Genomic DNA, 22,143 nt, shown 5'->3' with positions numbered 1-22,143 from the left:
AATGAGAGTAAGCAGGGGAACAAAAAACAAAACCAGGCATAAATACAACAAATAGCATATTCTTAAAAAAAAAAGAAAAGAAAAAAAGCAAAAAACATTATTCAAACAAAGGAGGAATGGTTTCAGAACAGTAGTCCTAGAAACCAATGCAACTATCTGTCACAGGATTTGCTCTTGTTGCAGACCCATAATTCTGAACCTGACATTAGTCATGATGTAAAAAAATCTTTCCTAGAAATGCAGTAGTTACAAAGCTGCTTAACTACAGGATTTCCTTCTTAACAAATAAAAAGCTGGAGCATAGGGCTTCGAGGGGCAAATAATTTGTCTGAGAGGCTATGAAAGGATGGCAGCTAAGCTGGAAAGGGTAAAATTAAGATTTGTACAATTCTAGCCCAAATTAATAGTGATGATTAAGCCAGCTGGAATATCCTGCAGATATTATTAATATATGAGCATGACTATAATTTACTGGTGATTGTCAAATGCTTACATGTTTTGGATTCAGGTGGAAAAATACTAATTCACAGGTTGCAACAGCTGGTCACTTTCAGGAAATAGATAATGTAGAAGGGAACTATTTTGAAGTAATTCTTATATTTACTAATTGCATAATTAATGTAATACTTACAGACTATGTAACAATGAAGGAGTGAAAAACTATTTGACATTATGTACTCATGCTAAATTTAATAATAATGTTAGTTGAAGTATTGAACACTTCCCAGTGTAAGAATCATTTTATGATTTAGACAGGTTCCAGCTATATTTGGCCTGATTTTGGGGGAGATTGTTTCAACAAAACCAATTAACTCATTTTTAAGCCTGAGTTTAGAAGATTATAGACATTATCAAAAAAACCCCATATAGTAATTTCCATGAGCAGTTTTCAAGCTTTTATGATGTGGCACAGGATTTAATAATAGAATCATTTTTTGTGTCAGTTCAAACAGCTTTTAAAAAGTCCCCCTTGTTCCTGAGCCACACAATTGCTCCCACTTACAAAAGCTATGCGGAGTAGAATATGGGTAGAACTAATTTCTAACAAAGAGTACATACTACTCCTCTTTTCTGCTAATAAACTAGTAATTGTTCCAGCTAAACTGGCACCTTTCTGGTATTCCAGGTAGGAAGGATGCCTTCAGGACACTGAAGGCTGCAGTAGCTATAGCAGAATTTTGGTCCAGTTTATTCTTCATTGACCATACAATGACATTGAGAAGTGTGGTATGTATTGCAGATTTTATTTTTTTTTTTTTAAGAAGTGTGTAAAAGAAGAAACAAACTTGATGTGATGGCCTAAATAGAATCAACCTGTTCTAGAAATTATTGAGTAGCAGGAAGAAAAATGTCACAAACACAAGTTAATATACTGTAATTTCTAAGTGGCTGAGAGGGAGGGGAAGTATATTGAAAATATCCTAATGCTCTCACAGAATCACAGGATGGGTCAGGTTGGAAGGGACCTCGGTGGTTCATCTGGTCCAACCTCCCTGCTCAAGCAGGGTCATCCCAGAGCACTTGGTACAGGATTGCATCCAGAAGGCACTTAAGTATCTCCAGGGGGGGAGACTCCACAACCTCTCTGGACAATCTGTTCCAGTGCTCAGTCACCTGCACAGTAAAGAACTCCTTCCTCTTATCCAGGCATTTCCTGTGCATCAGTTTCTGTCCATTGCCTCTTGTCCTCTTGCTTGGCACCACCAAGAAGAGCCTGGCTCCATTTTCTTGTTACCCTCCATTCAGATACTGATAGAAATTGATAAGGTTCCCTCTCAGGTGTTTCTTCTCAGGGCTGAACAAGCCCAGTTCCCTCAGCCGTTCATTGTAAGAAATGCTCCAGTCCCCTAATCAGTTTTGTAGCTCTCCACTGGACCTCCTCCAGGAGCTCCATGTGTTTCTCATACTGAGAGCCTCTCTTCTACTCTGAAATGGATTTTTTCAAAAATGTACAGGGATTTTATGTAATTTGTGCTTTTTTTTTTTTTTTTTATAGTTGGAAAAAGAGACTGCTGCTCTTTTTAATTTCTTTATGTTGGCTTATTTGTAGCCTGCGTGTCCAGCAGTTGTTATTCACGTTTGCTGCACCTAGAAGCCGGGTGGATTAATGTATGTCTCTTACTATAATTACTGAATCAGAGAATCAACTAGATTGGAAAAAACCTCTGAGATCATCAGATCCTACCTATGACTAAACACCACCATGCCAATTAGACCAAGCACCATGTCCAGTATTTCCTTAAACACCTCCACGAATGGTGACTCCACCACCTCCCAGGGCAGCCCATGGCAGTGTCCAATCTAATCAGCCTTTCTGTGGAGAAATTCCTCCTGATGTCCAACCTGAACATTCCCTGACACACCCTGAGGCCATGTCCTCCTCTCCTGTCACTGGTTACCTGGGAGAAGAGACCGACCCCACCTGGTTATGAAACATAAACTTTAAGGTATTTAGAAATTTTAGAGGAGCTAAGATTTTAGTTAGAATTAAGCCTTATTGGAGTTAATTAAAATAAATAGGTAGGCCTTGATGAAGTTAAGAGTTAGTAGTTAACTAATAATTAATTGCTTGTCAACACAATGTTTGGTTAGCTGGGTTTATAATGAAGAATATAGAAACTGATAAATAGCTTTTAGGAACATGAGACAATTGTGGGCCTCCTCTGTTCTGAAACCAATTGAAGACAGGGAATGGGAGTTCTACCAAGGCTTCACTTGTCATATTTGCATTGAAAATGTAGAAAGGTCAGAACGAGGAAGACTTCAGTTACTTCCTCATTTTGGGACCCCTCCCCATGAAAGGGACCACCGACCCATTTCAAGGAACAAACTACACATGCTTCATAGCTTTTGAACTAATTAGCACACGAAGCGGGGAATGGCTTGTACCAAAATTTTGAATATGTATTTGTATTTTGGGTATTCAACACTTGCATAGATAAAAGGACTCTGTAATCACCTGCAAATTGCGGTGTGTATTTGGGAGCTATCCCACACGCTGCCCGGCCTCGCCATGAGCATACACTTTCTAACTTTAAACTGTTAGAGAGTCTTTGTCCGTCACAGTTGGATATCGGTATTAGATCAATATCCATTTTTTTTAAAAAATAAATCAGTATAATACATTTATTTTTTAATAAATCCTTTCAGGCGTTTGTGGACAGCAGTAAGGTCTTCACTTGTCATATTTGCATTGAAAATGTAGAAAGGTCAGAACGAGGAAGACTTCAGTTACTTCCTCATTTTGGGACCCCTCCCCATGAAAGGGACCACCGACCCATTTCAAGGAACAAACTACACATGCTTCATAGCTTTTGAACTAATTAGCACACGAAGCGGGGAATGGCTTGTACCAAAATTTTGAATATGTATTTGTATTTTGGGTATTCAACACTTGCATAGATAAAAGGACTCTGTAATCACCTGCAAATTGCGGTGTGTATTTGGGAGCTATCCCACACGCTGCCCGGCCTCGCCATGAGCATACACTTTCTAACTTTAAACTGTTAGAGAGTCTTTGTCCGTCACAGTTGGATATCGGTATTAGATCAATATCCATATTTTTTTTTAAATAAATCAGTATAACACATTTATTTTTTAATAAATCCTTTCAGGCGTTTGTGGACAGCAGTAAGGTCTCTCTCAGCCTCCTCCGCCTCACGCTACACACCCGCAGCTCCCTGAAGGCGCTCCTCACAGGACATGCCTCCAGCCCCTTCTCCGGAGCCGTGCGCGTCTCTCCCGCACAGGAGCCGTCCCCGCCCGCGGGTGTGGGCGGGCTCGGGGCTCCTTGGGGGCGGCCCCCGCGGCCGTCGCGGCGCGATGATCTCACGGCGCGGCAGCGGGCCCGGCGCAAGCTCGGCGGGAGGGAGGCCGGGCAGCGGCCGGGGCGGCCCGGGCTGCGCTGCGCTGCCTGGCGCCGCCGAGCGCCATGAGCGGGGCCGGCCCCGCGTCCCCCGCCCGCGGCGACAGGAGACGGGACTCTCCGGCCGCCGGGTCCCCGATCCAGCCCATCATAAAGGGTAAGGAGGGAGCGGCGCGGGCCTCCGGAGGGGCCGGGCCCGCTGTGTAACCCCGCGGCAGCGGCGGAGAGGCGGCCCGGGGGCCCCGGGAGCGGCCGCGGTGTCCCGGGACCTCCCAGGACCCGTCCAGCTCTCTCCGGGATTCCAGCGCCCTCCTGCCCTCCGGGGTCCGGCGGCGTGTGCTGAGGTTTAAAGCTGGACACCTGGCAGGCTGAGCTGGCTCTGCCTGTCAGAACTGGGAACCAGGGTGTCTCTTTGGCTTTTTTTCGGGGAACCGAGTCGGCCACCGAGGCCCTTGCCACGGGCATGGAGTTTCCTGGGAAGTGCTTACTTTTGGTCTTGTTCACCCAAGTTTTGTCGGGTTAATCCATGCTCAGAAGCATTTGGACTGGGTAGTGGCTCAGCCCATGCATTATTTACTGCAGTCATGACTTTCCCCAATTTGTAAATAATCATTCTGCACTGTTTTGAACATGGAGGGATTCAGGGTGTTGAACAAACACAGGTGCGTACAGTAGAGCCACAGGGCAGGTCCATCAGCTGAGGCAGGAGAATGCATCCTTTAGATGGCAGTACCTTAGTCTTTTTTTGGGACTACATTGTATATTTCTTGAAACAGTATTTGCTATGCTCTCACAGTGCTTTTCCATTCAGCAGGCTTTTTCTTTGTGACAGGCAAGCCTGTTTCTCCACATATATTTAAATAGCAAACACTCTTTCCCAAGACTCAGTTTCAAGTCTGGCCCTAGAATACAAGAAAATGCTGACAGTTTTCCTTTGTAGTGAGGATTCCTCCTGTCTCTTACTGCTGGAGACTCCCACACGTACTCTGTGGATCTCTGTTAAGCGGCAGTGTTTAGCTCTGGTCTTTTACCAGCACTAAAAATCAGATATGGAAGCTGTACTGAAGAGAAAGAGGATTGAGACAAAGGGTGCTGAGCCACAGAGGAGAGCGTTCACCTTCACAGAAAGGTGTGTTTGGTATCTGGAATACTGGTTTATTGTGTTTCATCTAAACTAGGCGTTTGCTGGATACATAGGTCACCCTACAAATTCTGTTCTGGTGCTCTTTTGCATGTACTTGGTGAGCAATAGGCCTTCCTCACACTGAGGTACAGTGTGCTGCCTGTGTTGTGTTGCCTGGTGTGAGAGTGAGAGAAAAACTAAAATTCTGTCTTTCATTAACCTCCTAGATGTTGGGGAAGTCTATTCAAGACTGCTGGATCACCGACCAGTAATTCAGGGAGAAATACGTTACTTTGTTAAAGAATTTGAAGTAAGTATTTGTATCTTATTGGATGCTGGCAGGGTCTGAACAGCTTTAGCATCCTTATAGATATCATAGTAGGTACACAACTTTCTTCAAAAGGGCTTGACATGGATTTTTTTTTCCAAAAATAACACACCTATAATATATGTCTGCATCTTTAGCAAACAAGGCAGTAATTTAGGTCTTTTTCTTTTAAAACTTTTGAAAAGAATATATGGTTTTTTTAGGTTGGTTTTTTTGTTGGTTTTTTGGTTTTTTTTTTTTGGTTTTTTTTTTTCTGCACAAGACTGGCAAGAATATTGATGTAGGAGAATAATGTAGTCCTAACATTTAAAGAAATCCAGTTGGTTCAAGGAAAGTATTGTTGGCCAGTGTGGGTTTACATCTCTTTGAGAAGCTACTTTATGCCTCAGCTGGATTCAGCTAGCACAGGTTTTTCTTTGTTTGTTTGTTTTTGGGGTGTTTTTTTGGTTTTAAATTTTCATTACACAAGAGACACTTATACTACTGGAAAAGAAGAGGAACGCTTTGTGCAAAGTAATAAAATCATTAAAAATTGATTAACTGTTATTTGGTTGGCTGCAAGTTAGGCTAAAGTACTGAATGTCTAGAAGTGTTTATGTACAGCTTAGCCTGGAAAGTATAATTTGGTTTCCACAAGATGGCAGCAAAAGTTTAGAAAATTTGAATCCTATGCCAGCAACAGGCTGTATAGATTTTCTTTCTTACAGAACGTGGAATTAAAAAATGTCACTGAAAATGCAGCTACACCTCAAAATTTCAGTATGCAGAACTGATTGTAATGACATTAAAATGTCTTTTGCCCTCAGCCCCTCATAACCTAGATTGTAGCTTATATTTCAAGCAGGTCTATTTTGTCTCTGCTGGTTTAGCAAAATATGGATATGAAATAAACTCTCATCAGATCTGTGTCATATGGACTTGAGAGTCATAAGAAATTATTTATTTTCTCTGCTTTCCTTAACTAAGCTGTAGGATACAGTAAGTAGTTTTAAATGTCATTCCACAGGAAGGAAAATATTGAACTCATGGACAAAATTAGAACTCATATCTTTAGGTTGATAATTCATGTATTTGTCTTGTTTCGCCTGAAGTCTTGTTCTGTTTCTGAGACAAATTTAATATACTCTTAGGTCTTTTATTGAAATTTAGTTACTGGTTTATACGTTTATGGGGGGGAAATAGCAAAGTGGAGGATTGTTTAAATTTTTGCAATTCAGAATTTCTTTTAAGTGGGCTTAGGACCACCAGCACCCAAAAATCCCACTTGTTTCTAACTTTGAGATATGTGCTTATTTTTTCAATGATTAGCACCTAGTGTGCAAGGAATGGAGATTTGCATTCAGGAAATCTGGAGCCTGTTTAATTAAGGAGTTTTGCTTGTCCATGCCTCTGTTTCTGAAGTTACAAAATGGGTGTGGTGATCCCTGTCCCACTTCATGTGATAGAGTATTTTTTGTTTTATGTAGAGTTTTTATCTAAAGTAAAATGCTGGTGAAATTCAGAGTGGGAATAGTGCTGTGGCTTCAGAAAAATAGATTATTTTGTAAATTTAGACAGTTAAACAAGATTTTGCTGTACTTGTAATTAATCATGATGAGTAGTGATCTAGATGAGCTGCCGCTTTAGTCAGCTGTATTATATTAATTTTTAGTCAGCTTCATTGCTTTACTTCAGTTAAAACAATTTTTCTTGCATTGTTTTCACCTCCTGCCACACTAAATGTGGAGGGTCAGACATCAAGCAAGCAGAATCACATGCTATTTCTCAGTAACCAACTGAGTTATAAAAATGAAATGCTTTCAAGCTCTGTTGCTGTCTGTTGTTTCAGAGATGCTGTAAATTATCTATACAAAACAGGACATTTTTCCCCACAGTGTGCAAATAGTTAATACTGTCTTTTCTCACAAGGGCCAGAGGGGTCATTCAGAGGATTTTTGTATTTTAATGAGAATAATGGAACATTGCTCTCTTTTTTTGGCAATTTTATCTATGTTGTTAAATAAGTAGAGTAGCACTTCAGTAGACAATGGTCTAGTCTTTGAGATAAAGCTATTAGTTTATCTACTGGGAAACCATCTCTAATTTGTGAAGTGGAATCCCTTGCTAGCCACTCACTTTCTTTCATTTTTGTGGCAGGAAAAACGTGGCCTCCGAGAACTGCGAGTACTTGAAAATCTCAAAAATACGATCTTTGAAACAAACGAGCGCGTTCTTCCAAAGTGTGAGCAGGCAATGCAAGACAACTTGAGCGAAACCTTCAAGAGATGTAAGCAGGTTGCTTCTTATTGCTCTTGATGCATCATTTTGAGGAGTAATTTAAGTAGTTTGGATTCAAAATATGATCTTTAAAAAATTACCACTCTTGTGTAATTTTCTATTCTTTATCTGCTTTGTTCTCACTTCTGTGCAACTTTGAAAGGGAAACAACAGGGATGTTTTTTGATATATAGTAGTCCAGCCAATCAGCTCTTGTTAAGGTTCCATTAAAGTTTTTTGTTGATTTAAGTAGAAGCTGTTTCAGCTCATTCTTTTCCTACCCACTTGGAAACTGTTCCATATTGACTAAAGCCATGGACAAAATTTCAGTTTCCTGGTTTTTTGCAACCATGTTGCGATGTGAACTTCAAGTTTCTTAATTTTCCCACAGGAGTGCATAATACTGTCTCCCTTAAATCCCTTAAAACAAGACTTTCTGCTGTATAGCTATGAAGTTTGTTATTATTATTCAGTCACAAATTGTGAAGTAATAGTAATTGCATGCTAATCTTAGTTTCATCCTTATTAATATATTTCTTTACTGCTCAGATTTTAAAAGAATGTTTGAAATTTATACTAGTTTTTAAATTGTGTTTTTTTTCCATTATTCATTTAGCAGGATGGCTTCTTCAAAAGAGATTCTAAGTGAGTGTGGGTACACAGCTTTAGCTGCCAAATTTATGCAGTTGAAACATGCCACTGTGGGTTTTGTTACAATTTGTGTGGCATGTGGTATAAGCATTTAATTTCCTATAACTTATTTATATGGCATCTGGCATATGCAGAATAGCAAATGGTAGATGGTGCTTTCCACACCAAAAGGATTGCAGGAAAACGTTGAAACTTATAAGGCATCCTAATACCATCGAACTGGGGTGAACCTTCAGTTCTGTTCCCTGACTTTCTCATGGCCAGTTGTGCAGTACATTTTCAGTAGTAGAATCCCAGAATAGTTGAGGTAGGAAGGGACCTCTGGAGCAGCAGCAGCTTGAGTCAGTTGTCCAGGACTGCATCCAGTTGCTGCTTGGGAAATTAGTGTATTTAATTCTGTGTTAAATAAGTTGTGGGGGTGGGAGGGGGAAGTGCATCAGAATACAGTTCCTATTTCCATTGACAAGTTTTCCCAGACTTAGTCTGGGAGAGAAGAGACTCGTAAAGATGTTAAAGAGCATAAAAATGTTGTACATGTGGAGTCTATACACAGCTGATTGGGAAAAAATTTAAAAAAAAAAACAAAGCTCAACTAACTTAAGAGTTAGAGTTTGATCACCTGCTTCTACTTGCTGACTTGAGAGTGGGTTTTGATGTCTTCTGAGGTGCTGAGTAGTGCACTCCAGCTCATCAGCAACACTAAGAGCGTGGGCACAAGAGGACCTCACTGCCTTTCTGCCTTCGGCTTCTAGAACATACAGAGGTTGAACTCTGCAATAAGCCTGCTTACTTTTCTAAGTGTAAAGCATTTTCTGCAAGTACAGGTGGCTCTTGGGCAGAGTTAAGTGACACAGTGGGATATAATCTTCACCTTGCAACAGCCTCGCATCTTCTAAATCCCTTTCTGGCAAATTTCTTTTATTTCCAGCAGCAGACTGATCTACTGCAATTTGTTGTTTCAGTGCAAGCTGCCAACGCTATGATCCATAGACTCCAAGAGAAGGAGTGTGAAGCAAGAAAGGTAAAGGATGGATGGATGTTTATTTATTTTGTGATCTGAGAGTCTTGTGCTTCACAGCAAGTTTGTCTGCCTTCAGTATAGCAAAACTTAAAAACATATTTTTCTATCCCTTATATACTGGCAGTGAAACTTCTTTTGGGTTGATTTCTGTACTTCTGTACTTTGCTCACTGCAAAGTTAATGGATCTGGCTAACTCTTTCTACAATCTCCTGATATATGGAAACTATTTTTTTTATTTCCTTTGCTTTATTTTCCCTCCTAGCTCAGACTATAACATTTGTCACATACAGGGAAAGCTTAAATATAAAAAAAAGCTTATTTTCTGTGGAACAAAAAACATCTACTAACCTACCAGAATGGAAATGTAAATCTTTCCTAGTTAGCTGAGAACATTGACCATATTATATATATTGCTTGTTGAAAAGGAAGTGTTTTTTTTCACTTGTGGATGGGTTATTTAATGAAGAGGTATATTATAGGAACATGCGAATCATTGGAACCTTTTCAGTTGGCTACACTTTGCTTATTTGAAATACATGTGCTCTGAATCTGAAACCTGGAAAATTATACAAGAAATTAGTTTCACGTATTCCCAATCCTACTTCTTTATTGTATTCCTGTGTTATCTCTTTACTTGCAAAATGCTGTTGATTATAATTTAGTTCAGGAAAAGCCAAAGATATTTCCATAGCCATCAAGCAAAACAGGCTGTGCATTCATGGATGTAAGCTGATAGTCATGTTTTTCTTTCCTTTTTTGCAACTGATGAAGATGGGCAGTCCATTTGCAATTGAATACTGGTACTGGGCAAACAGCACATGTCTGAGCACTGACAGAGTTTGCTTGTGTCTCACACTAGAGTAGATACTCATAGAGAGGTAGGAAATTCTTACAGTTCTGCTACTGTTTGTTTGAAGTAAAACTTTAATAAAGAAATTTATAACTTAGAAAATGAACAGTCATTTAGTAAGAATGGTGACTGTTCTTTTTTAAAAAATATTAGCTGTATGTTTCCCCCCTTTTTTTTTTTTTTTTCAGGATTCATAGCATTTCTTAAAGTTTGCATAGTACAACTTTCTGGCTTGAAACTTTCCAAATGGGAGTAGTAATATGTAGGTAACTTTTTAAAAAATATAGTAAAAGTTGTCATTGTAGTGCAGCCACTTGAAGAGAATATACCTTTTTCTTACTGTTCTGAAATTATGTGTTCTGAAGAAATAATGAGATTTTAGCACAAAGTAGTGTTAGGTTTGGGTAGGTGATATGTAATTGTGTCAAAAGGTTTCAAATGTTTCGAAGTTCAATGTTGCAAAACTTGTTGAATACAAAGTAGTGTGTACCTGTCAAACTGTTAGTTTGACTAAGCACTGGTGTATCTTGTCAGGAGATGTTACTGTATTGGGTGCAAACAAAATGCATCTTGGCATAATGTTGTTAAAGTGTATCAAAAGCTGCACTGAAAAAGGTCATGCATTTAGCCTGTGCTGTGTGGTCTTGAAGAGCAGCAGAGAGAGAGTGTTTAAGAATACATAAATGGGTTCCCAGTGCCTTTAGGTGACAAAAATGCCACACGTAAGAAACAGTCATTGCTGGTACACTGAAAAGGAGAGGGGCTAAAAAAAGAAGGATTAATCCTCTCTTTTCCTGGGTGATGGAGCAAATGGAAGAACAACTGCCGAGGTTTATATTGGCTTCTGCACTTGTAATATAAGGGGACCAGACTGTCAATACAGCTTGCAAGCGGTCCACAGAATTACATTGTGTTTTGTCATGTGCATTGGAGGTGTGTATGATCTCTTTTTCTAGATATCTAGACTTTTCTTTTTTTCAAGATAAGATAGTGAATGGAATTAGACTTAGCAGGAGCCAAGCAGTAGGAAAATATGAGGGGAAAAATAACTTATTTCTAAAGGAAGACATTAATCACAGTGAGAGCTAGCTGGCTAAAGCAGAAACACTAGCTGCCAGTTTCAAAACATTTAATATCTCTGTTATCGTATTTTATAGAAATAGCATCATTGCTAATACAATCATATTAATAGGATTGCAAACATTTTACCACTTGTTTTGGATTGGCTATACAAAAATAAATGTTTTCTTTTTAGCTTCCCCTTTCCGTATGTTTTCCTGCTAGTTTCCAGATGCTTTAACACTATATAGCTCTCATTAACCCCGCTGTTTTACTATGGAAATGATTGTTAAAAGCTTCCTATTTTCCTCCTGTCAGCTTCAGGCAGACAAGGTGATGGCTCGTGAGGAGAAGTGCATTGCTCACTGGGAGGAGTTCATGAAAGAGCAGCAGAACAAACGTGCGGAGGTGGACGAAGAGCACAGAAAAGCTATGGAGCGCCTCAAAGAGCAGTATTCTGAGATGGACAAGGAACTGGCCAAATATGCTTCTTTCTAAGACCTTTTTCAAGAATGCTGGATTTGTGCCATGCTCAGTTGCTTCTGACTTAAATTGAGGTTTTTTTGGAAAGCTGAAGCTGATAGAAAAAAGGAGAATATCCTCTACGGGCTTGGTATGGGAAGAAAAGATTTGCATACTTTCAACTTAAGTGCCTATCTATGCTTTTTTGGTTCAGGGCAGGTGGAATGCCAGTATTTCTTTGTTTATTGGAAGGTGGAACTGAAAATTGTGTGGCTACATCAAGCTCAGGGAGTTGCAAACTGGAGTTCTCTCCCATCGGCAGACTATCGTATCATTTGGGAAAACAGAGACTAATGTAATATCAGCTATCCTGGTGTGCAGCCACAGCCCTTTCCCAAAAAGTAGATTAATAGATTCCAGCCATAGTTAGGTGAGAATTCACTGGGAAAGCTATATTCTGCTTGTAGATTTCAAGAAAATAAACTTGTCTTTTGGAATATTTTACTTTGAAGATTAACCAGTGAAAGATCTCAACAGAATTTTTAATCCAATTGTAATTCAAACTTTTGGGCTGAATGTTCAGTATTATGAAGCAGAGTTGCAATTTGAATGGTTTTTGGTAACATAAAAATTGTAAGGTAAGCTTGGTCAACAATTCCCTTTTTTTCTCCCTGTAAATGTCTCAGGCATCTCTTTTACTGTTCTGAGCAAAGCCAAAACAAGCTAAAAAAGTGATCATGAGAAGCATATCAGTCTTTGTATTAGCTTTGTAGCTAGTACAGTTTTACCTTAAATATTTGGCATGCTGTTGGTTTACTTAGGATAGGCTTGTCAGAGCTTTATGAAGCAATTGGGGTAAGATTTTTGTTTCTTTATCAGCATAACAAATGAGCAGATTAGTGGTTAAATGCCTGTAGTACTGATCTGCTTTCTTACCAACTTTTACAGCGTATGTGAAATACGCTCCTGCACTGCTGTCCTTTATCCCAAACTTGCAGTTACCAGCAGTGGAACTGTAGAAGTTAACTCAATCAGTTCATTAACCAAGGAAAATGAGACTTAGTACCTTAATGAAATTTGCTGCAAGCTAACCGTTAGTGCAGGAAATATCTTTCCATAATTTAGCTGGTGTCCAATGTAGAATGGAAACAGGTAAAAATAAACAGAATTTATGCTTTACCTGTATTGCAGCAGTAATATGGCAACAAGGGTTGCTTGTGTAGGTTTATGGCTTGGTTTCAAGGCTCCATTCCTGGCAGCATGTTGATAGTGTGATTAAAGTTAGAGAGGAGATGGAATAAGTATTTGAGATTTCTTTCAATAACACTGAATTCCTGCCAAGCTGCTCTGCCTGCTACCGTGGGCCCAACAGCTTCATCAATCATCATTGTGTATCTGGACTGAAAAGAGGATTTGCCAACACTGGGGCACGCTGGAATGTTGTTAATTTTCTGTTCTGAATGGAAAAAAACATAGATGTCTCAAAAGGATCCCACACATGAAAAATAGGAAAGCCTCTTTTTTGAACAACTCCTATCTGAATAGAGAGTTACTTCTGTAATATTTCTCAGCTTGTGTACCCATGATGAATGTTGTAACTAAGCTCAGACTCTTCATTTAAAAAGAAAAAATTACTTCTTGCCTGTCTTTAGAATTGGGTATGGAATAGTTTTGTTTGGAGCACAGACTGGAAGTGGTTTCTCTTACCAGATTATTTGATGTGTATGTGCTCAAAGCCCAAATATCTTTCTAACAAAATGCATTTAACTGCATACTGAATTAATTTTTATTTTTGCACTGATAATTTTTATTAAGATTTAGATATCTAATTAAATGTGCACTGGAGCTGTAGGTTTTAGTATTTCGTCAATTTGATGGTTCATAAGCAATGATGCAAGTGTTACATTTGGATATTCACTGGAAAATAAAGTGGTATTTCCAAAACCTGGGATGTGTGCTCCTGATTTTTTTGAAAGCTTAATGAGTACTAACACTGAAAATGTGTTCCTCTTTCAGAACGGTTTATGCTGAAGAATCTTTTATGCTGGAGATCATTTGAAAACACACTTCTTGAAAATCTGTCTACCTCTTGGTCAATGTTCTTCATTGTGGGGAGTAAATGAAAAATATCTGTTCCTGAAAACATTTTGTTTGGTAACTTTCACCTTTTTTTTGCATTATACACTTGGTAGGTGCTTGGAAAAGCTTAATCATCTTTGAAGCAGCTTGTCAACATTTGCAGGAAAACCTTTTTTTCTGTCCAAATGCTTAGAAAAAAATCTCAACCAATACCTGATGTGTCCAATACTGTCTCAGTATGTCTGTCTGATAAAGATTTCTGTCTTCAGAATTTTTTTATCAAAGTGGGACTATGGTCTGTCTGAACACAATAGTTCTCCACAGTGCAACTTTTTTTGCAAAATTCCAGACTTTGTTATTCACAGTCTTGGTTATTTGGGAGATAAAACCAACTATTAAACTATTGATTTTTTTATGCCATTGGTGCATGAAGGAAGTGTTTCACTTATACTTGCAATTTTACATGGCTGAATTCCATAGCTTTAAAAATCTTGAGGATTTATTTAATCCCTCTTAAACCTAATAGAAGTTTGCATTGGATTCTAATAGAAGTTGAAAAAGGTCCTCAATATTAAGTTAACTTCTAGTATGAAAGGTGAGTTTTGCAATCCTTTTTGTACGAGACTATGTGTATAACATTTTGTTTAAGTATTGGTGCTGCTTATTTTAGTGAAATCTTCTTTGGAACTGAAAGTGGGGTTGGGTGTCATGTCACCACTGGAGTATTTTCTTAGTCTTTCTGTTCTAATGAACACATAGCAAGAAGCTGGTGTCTTCCTTGGAACTGCTGTATGAAATCTGCCCCTGCTTAGGAGCAGTAACAATTTGAAGAAATCAGGTATTTAAGGGTTTGGGGTTTTCTTTTACTGCCTTACGTTAACAACATAAGTGCTGTTCTTCTTGGAATGTTTTATATCTAAGCCTACCACATTGTTTTATTCCTAGGAATGAGGGAGGGTACTGGTTTGTATGTTCTTCCTCTGCTTCTTTCCGTGGTGATGCTGGGTAATACATTTCAAAGAAAAGATAGATCGTTACAACATCACATCTTCTCTGATAATTTTATGGCTTGTTAGATCTTTCCTCAAAAATTGTGGTTTTTTTTCAGAAGTCAAAGTATACAGCAGATACGTGGCAGTAAATTGATCAGGCAGTAAATTGAATCAGTTCACTGCTGAATTGAAAAATGCTGAATATCGTCCCAAGGGTGTGGATTCTGAGGTTGACAAAAGTTCCCCAGCAGGTGTCAGTGTAGTCTGGAGAAAGAGCATGAGGAAGCCTGGTTTTACGGGAGGTATGAAACACAAATGCTGCTGTTCAGTTGTAACTGTAACACAGTGTTTTGTGTAAGTAAAAGACATTTGATGGATGAAACTGCACATTTTATAATATAAAGCGACACTACTTACCAGTGGCATTTGCCCAGTTAGAACAGGACACTCTTAAAGTTATTTATGTAACATGTGCTGATGTGAACAATGTTGTCTGCAGTTCTATTGCATTCTAATTAAAATTTATTACAATCTCAGACTTAAATGTTGGAAATTAAAACTTTCAAGAGCTGCATTCTAACACTACTGTTGGTTTTAATGGATCAGATTTTCTGAAGATTTTGGTGCAAAAATTTAAGCTTATTGACGGGTGCTATGCCATAAAAAAGAAATGGGATCTTCTGCAAATACAAATTTCAAACCAAATTACTGTTCCACACATTTTTAAAACAGACCAGTTGTTTTAATTGCTTATAATGAAATGGACTTCTCAAAGTATTAAAGATGCAATATGCCCAGTGCTCTTGGCCAAGCTTCTGGTCTGTGTGTCAAGGTGCAGCAGAATTTGCAGGAAAATGGAATTGCAGCAGCTGTAGTAGGATGTTAATGATTACCACAACTTTCATAAATAGTTTGATAGTCAAAGATTGTTCAAAAAGTTCAAATAATGTAGACACTTAAAAGAGAAGGCAGAAGTCAGAAGCATCAAAGTCTATTTTGAAGAAAGGGAGTTTTCTAGCGGTCGAAAGAAATCCTGCAAAAACACATTACTCCATATCCATGTTCCTTCCAGTTCTGCAGAGTGTACAGTTTTTCTTGCAGTACCTTGGTGGCTTCCTAGATAAGTAATGAGCAAAGTAGGAACAAATTTACTCAAGCCAATTGTGAGCATTAGAAAGAAGAAAACTTTGCAGAAGTCCTGCAAGGGTGTAAAACAGTAGCTTTGAAAATCTGGGCTCAGGCTTGTACTTCCTGACTAGAAATCATGTAGAATTATCCAGCTAAGTTTCAGTCTGCTGCCTTCTGTGCTTAGTCTGGGCCAAGTCAGAACATAGATGGTTCAGATTTTTAACATCATTTCTTAGATGGTGAAGAAAAAGACAACCCTTTCAAGATGAGCTTTCAAGACAACTGTACTGAAGGGTGAACAATACTGTATGTTAAAACTGTAATTTAAAATAAAACCTTGCTTTTCCACAGTTTTCCCCACTGATGACTCACTGGGTAGATACAAGGAGACCCGCAATTGAGTGTGTGTGTGTATATATATATATATATATATATTTATTGTTCTTATTAGTAGTTTTGGTTTTTATCAGACATTGCTTTAAGTGTGATGTAATGGAATTTAGTGGGAACCAAAGCACTATTTATGGCTTTTGCTTGGTACTCATTACTCATGTTTTGAGATGGACATATTCTATAAATTTATCCAGCATTTCATTACATATGGTCCCAATAATCTGGTCCTTTAATTTGGAAAAAAACTCAAACCTTTGTTATTGCTGCAGCAAATGTTGCAGGAACTGGATAAGCATTTTTACTTGTCTTTAAATTAATTGTGAAATAAATTTGCCATCATGATTTGGAAGGCTTGTGAGGTCCCTAGTCAGTGCTTTCCCAAAGTAGGATATGCAAAAACGCCTCTTGCTAGGACGTGTTCTAGAACATGCACAGCACTTTTCAGTAGCTTTAGCCCTGGCAAATTTAGTTCAGGATTGCTTGAGGTCATAGGAAGTCCTTTATGAGTGGACACAAGTTTGTCCTTTCCAGATGTTTTTAGCCTTCATTAAATAAATTCCGGTTCCTGAAAATCCCCTCTCCAGATGGCTCTAAATATGTTCTAATATTTACTATGTCAACTAGAAACCTTCTAAGCTGAATTACATAAATAGGAAATACTGTGCATCATTCCAATGTACTGATTTGAAAGAAAATTGAGCATTGTTTATTTACTAAACAATGAATGTTCAAAATTGTAAAGTAGAATTACAGTGATAGGCCTAAGTTGCAGCTTAGTTTCAAACAACAAATTAGTTTTTGGAATCCTAAGGAGGAGTTAACTATCAAGCTCTCAAAGTCTTAAGGATTTAATTTTTTTTTAGAATAAGCAGCCTGCAATCAGCCCACATCACCAGAGTGGAAAAATTTTCTGGAATCATGAAGTACTTGAGGCTAACAGGACTGTGATATTTGTGTCTTGGGCAAGTTTAGAGATGCTCATTTTGTCAGCCAATGTGATGAATTTGTTGTCTGGGGCACCTTGTAGAGAATACAAATACTGCACAGATATCTATTGTAGGACAGCACCTTTCTCCCATTTTATTTAACACTTTTTTGTGTACCAGTGTTCATGTATCCGGGACAAGTGGGCCTAATCACTGGCTACCATCTCTAGTTGTAAAAAGACTCAAAAAACCAAAACACCAAACCTCAAAATATATACACATGTACTAAAAAATAATAAATTTGGGGTGACCAGGATGCATTGTGTTTTGAAATTTTCTTGCAACTGTAACTTGCAGATGATATAGCAAATGCAATTTCCTTTAAAACATCCACAAACAGATAGAATATTATGTAATAAAGCTAATTATTGACTTTTGGTTGTTAGCCACATGTTGAGGATAGGGAGGAAATGGACGATGCAGCCTACCACATCAGGTTGTTGTACAGTTTCTATTTGCCACTGAGGTGGTCACCATCAACACACAGTCACTAAATGCAAAAATCTTCCTTCCATTCATTTTTAGAGGATGCAAGTCCTTGAGAAATGTGTGGTGGTCAATGTGGATCATGGAAAGCCATAGCAGAGTCCCTCTATGATGTCCCTTAGTCCTTAAACCCCTCTCCCTTAGAAGAAATAGTACACTGTTTCCAGGGCCAATTTTACTTCAGTCAAAAATTAAATTGAAATTGAAAAATGGTGAAAATTTAACTGTGTAACTTTCTTTTTTCTTTTGAAGTTTAATGGTGTTAAATTTGCACCATTATCTTTAGTCAAAATAAAGAAAGAGTCTCAAACTGAGCCCTTGTTCTTACAAGTTTCAGTCCTCTTTCTATTTTGCCTGTTGACACGTAACTGGACTAAGACCACATACCTCTGTGAGGAGGTTATCCAGCAGCCATTGTGTCAGTGCTACTGTAGGTCATTGCCTCAATGTGCTCCCTTTGAAAAGGCTGCCAGAAAGAGAAACTTTAGCTGAAAACTATTTCCAAATAATTTTCACACGGTAAGGAATTATTCTTCATATATGATGTGATTTCCACGTGCACCTTCCTTCTGCTTTCAAGTTCCCAGGCTGGTTTGTCCCACAGAATCCAATAAAGAAAGTGTAATTTCTCCCTAGGGTCTTTTCTGGTCATGCTTGATATCACTTAACATAATGAGCTTTTTACTCTCACATCATAAAAGGTTTTGTTTGAAATTTCTCTTTTTTTTTGTACTTCAACAAAAAGTGTTGCTTACATCCCTTCTAAAGAATGCTCTGAGTTATGTGAAATGTGGGCATGTTGTCTGGGCCAACCCCTTATCTCTGCCAGATTCAAAAAGTCTGGTTCAGTACAGTGGCTTAGACTGCATGTTTTTATTGTGTTTTGTTTCTTTTAAAAATATGTATGTGTGTGTCTTGTTAAAAAACATTGCTGCCCCCGTCTAGGAACAATGCAACACTCACATCATTTCCTGAAAGAATAGAGTTGGAAGGCAATTATCTACTCACCAAACAGGCTAAAACAACAGTTCCTGATATTCTTCTCAAATATTTCAACTTCCCAGGAATCCGGAAAAAATAATTCCATGAGACGGTGTTATGAATGAAGGTATGACATTTCAGTTTCCTTCGCTTGGAATCAGACATTCAGAGGTAATAAATTACCATGTGCTTGGCACTGATGGGAGGGGGGGTCTGGCTGTGCCAAATTGTTTTCTTTCAGAGCAGGAAGAATTAAGTGCTTTTACATCCTCCTTTGTCCAGTGACAGGCAAAGGCTTCTTTCTTAATGAGCTTTCATTAGCAACCACAGGAATTACACATAGAAGGAACAGGAACCTGATGGCAAAGTACCTTTATCAAATCAAATTTATTTAGAGATAGGAAAGTACAATGAAGACATTGTTTTCCCATTTTATCTCTGTGAAGTAAAGCCAGTGACATGGCTTCAGAAATGTGCTCTTCCAGGAAAACATATGGGAAAAAAAAATGAGTGGTGACAAAGCATTTTTATCTCTTTCTTATGCATCTCAGTGTCATTTTTACCAGCATTATCATGGTCCAGTGTCTGTCACTCAGAAATTACTGCATCTGCTTTCTGTGTTCATTTTGTGCATCTTCTTTTTGTTTTGTTTTATTAATGATTTTAATAATAATAATTGCTTTTGCAGGTTAATTTTCAGCTTACTCATTAATTTGTGTTTGAGTAGGTCTTAGAGGGGATTGCAATTTGGACTGTATGATAGACATTATATTGGCATATAAAAAAATGAAACGCTGCTCCTGGGAAAAGAGTTGATGTTCTTGATCTTTGAAGAGCTTGCTTTACATGTTTAATAATCAAGCAATTGGAAAATACTTCTGAAAAGTGTTTATTTTGGAACCAACAGGAGGAATCTTAGCAAGGCAGCACAGGGAACCTTGCACTATTAAATTTGTAAAGTGATAACAAGGAAAGTGCAGTTCAATGCACATCAAAAATCAAGTAGTATTATACTAGAAGCTCTTAATTGAATTTACTGTCATTCTTGCATCTGGATGGAGTATGAAGAGAGTATTCTTAAAAGGTATTGATTCCATTTAATTAAGAAGGGAGATATTTCTGATTGAATGAGAATATATAGGTATTCATATAACTTTCCTTAGAGCTGTTTTTAATTTCTTATTTCTTTGAGAGGACTTGATAGAGCTTTACCAGATCCAGAGCCGTGTGACATCACTTGTAGCGTGGCAGCAGAGGCTGCAGAGTCTGTCTGGACTCAGCATCTGGAAGCACATTCAGCATTTACAAGGGATCGCTTGGCCAGAAAGACCTGGACTCAGCAGAGGGCTTTGCATGTCTCCACATTGTGTTGTATTTGTGCCAGGGAAAACAGGACAAAATCCTGCTCCTGCTGAAACCTTTAGCAAAATTCAAGTGAATGTCACTGCAGCTAGAATTTGTCTGGGGGTTTTGTAACCAGGCATGACTTCTTGAGGACAGAAGCAGGTAGTCCCTTTTTCAAATAATGACCCTGAAATCTGGTGAGGAAATCTGATTAATGCAATCACTGTTCTCACGCCACTGAACTTTCATGCCCATGCTATTTAGGTCTTTGTCAAATTCATTGCTGTAGGTTTTCAACTTAGCTATTTATTTATCTTTTATAAAATAATGAAGATGTGATCCCATTTGCTGTATCAAGATTTAATTAGTTCATCACAACTCAAAACTAGCTTTTTCCAAGGATTTAAAGTTGGAAGGCATCTCATGAGTAATGAGGTCAAAGAACTTTAGCAGGTTTCATGGCTCATGCCATGTTTTATGGATAGTAGGCTGGTTGTTAGTACCTGCAAAGGGTAGGTAATAAGAGTACTTTGTCTTTTACCCAAAATGTCACAGTGGCTTTTACATGAACCAAAAGAGAATAGAGGTTAAATTTAGTTTATTGTTAAGTAGATCTTTCTTTTCCTACCTGATAGCCCTGGATGCATAAACAGGCATGTATGAGGCTGAACTTCTTATTTCCATTTTGCCTTCTCTACTCTTGCTCATAGTAAAGAGGTGATAAGCTAATAGTTTCCACAATTGTTTTGGTAGAGCCCTACAGGCTTCACTTCCCGTCCTTTTTCACATGGCCTCGTAGCTGTGACTGCCACAGGACTTGATGCTCTGCTTTCCACCAGGGCTGTCCCTTTGGCTTCACTTCAGCTCACTGCTGAGTTGGCAGTGTAATACAAAAGGAGTAAAAGGCAGTAAATTATTTCTGTTCCTGGAACACTGTTAGCGGCCATTAAGCCAGTAACAGATGTTTAACTGAAAGCTCAGATAATTTACCATGTGAAACATTATTTTGGTTGCCACCTTTCACAATTAGAAGTACGTAGTTTACCTGCCTAATACTCAAAGTGTTTGTGGCCCTGAGGAATTAGCTAAAACCTGGGCTGAGAATCAGACCCTCACTCCCTTATGAGATCATAAGGAAGAAAAAGGAGGGGAGAAAAAATAGTCCCAGAGAGCTGAGTGAAGCAAGCGAAGAGTCATTATGTCTTGGTATTCTATAATATCTCTTCTGATATTTTGCTAAGCCCTTTGATCAGAAGAAATCGAACTGAGCAATAAACAGCTAAAGATTATATAAGAAGACTGAAGTGTCAGCTTGCTTGGAAGCAAAGTATATTTTAGAATATGTTGTCTAGAAACCTCAGACAATCTATTATATATTTTTTAAAAACATGGAATTTATTAGAGAGAAGTGGAATTTATTATTGTTATTTTAATGTCTGTAGAAAACAGGATTGTCACCTTTTCTTAGTGTGCAAGTAATTGAGTCATGAAGGCTCCAAATTTATTTTCTATAAAATTGAAAGAGAAAGAAAAGGTCTCAAATTGTGTTTCTTTCTAACAGGTAACTGTACTGTGCATCCAAGCGTAGTAGCAGGGAGAGTTGTAGGAATTTTTTGGTTTTTTTTGTGGGAGGTGGTTCCTGAATATGCTGGTGGAATAGCTGTGTTTTATGCTAAGGATAATATCTTGCTCCTGGGATCTGTGTAACTTCTGTGTAACTAAGGAAAAGGAGAAAACCCAGACTGTAGAGACAAAAATGCTACATAGATAAGGCATTGGCTGTTATGTTATTTTTGTATATTTCTTACTATAAAATGCTACAAAGAGAGAAGGGATGAAAGCTAATGCATATTCAGAACAAAACCCATTGATTTTGCATATTAAATGGATATTAATTTAATATTTAGATTGGTGGTTGAGCCAGTGTTTAAGATAATTATTAAAAAATGAAAATTGACTTTCTGGGGGCTGCCGTGTTGCCAGCCCGTGGCCGGATGCTCGGGCAGACTTTCCCCAATTAGCAGGTTGCGTGCCCGTTCTGCTTGGCCAACTCCACAGTTTATGCATCCTACACGTTACCGCAGTCGAGACTCAAAACAGTAAACACCTCAGAACACCAAAAGTGCCAAAAGCCACCT

General features: G+C 38.4%; 1 protein-coding gene across 1 annotated transcript; it reads left to right on the top strand.

Moving 5' to 3' along the window:
- Positions 1 to 3,847: 3,847 nt before the first annotated feature.
- On the top strand, positions 3,848 to 13,560 carry BLOC1S5 (biogenesis of lysosomal organelles complex 1 subunit 5). Its single transcript, XM_041475426.1, has 5 exons — positions 3,848 to 4,022; positions 5,216 to 5,298; positions 7,453 to 7,582; positions 9,186 to 9,244; positions 11,473 to 13,560. Exons 1-5 carry the CDS (start codon positions 3,932 to 3,934, stop codon positions 11,650 to 11,652), a joined length of 543 nt encoding a protein of 180 aa, XP_041331360.1. The 5' UTR covers positions 3,848 to 3,931; the 3' UTR covers positions 11,653 to 13,560.
- Positions 13,561 to 22,143: the final 8,583 nt, after the last annotated feature.

This window comes from Pyrgilauda ruficollis, unplaced genomic scaffold (genome assembly GCF_017590135.1).
Source record: "Pyrgilauda ruficollis isolate IOZ18807 unplaced genomic scaffold, ASM1759013v1 scaffold35, whole genome shotgun sequence".
Taxonomy (NCBI): Eukaryota; Metazoa; Chordata; class Aves; order Passeriformes; family Passeridae; genus Pyrgilauda; species Pyrgilauda ruficollis.
The sequence above is the reverse complement of the archived record's forward strand: the minus strand, read 5'-3'. Positions and strand labels throughout refer to the sequence as shown.

What these genes read in the sequence shown, in the direction of transcription:
- BLOC1S5 (XM_041475426.1), top strand. Translation starts at nt 3,932, where the DNA reads ATGAGCGGGGCCGGCCCCGCGTCCCCCGCCCGCGGCGACAGGAGACGG. An exon ending in ACTTTGTTAAAGAATTTGAA is followed by an intron (nt 5,299 to 7,452) that starts GTAAGTATTTGT and finishes TTTTTGTGGCAG; the next exon opens with GAAAAACGTGGCCTCCGAGA. An exon ending in GAGCGAAACCTTCAAGAGAT is followed by an intron (nt 7,583 to 9,185) that starts GTAAGCAGGTTG and finishes TTGTTGTTTCAG; the next exon opens with TGCAAGCTGCCAACGCTATG.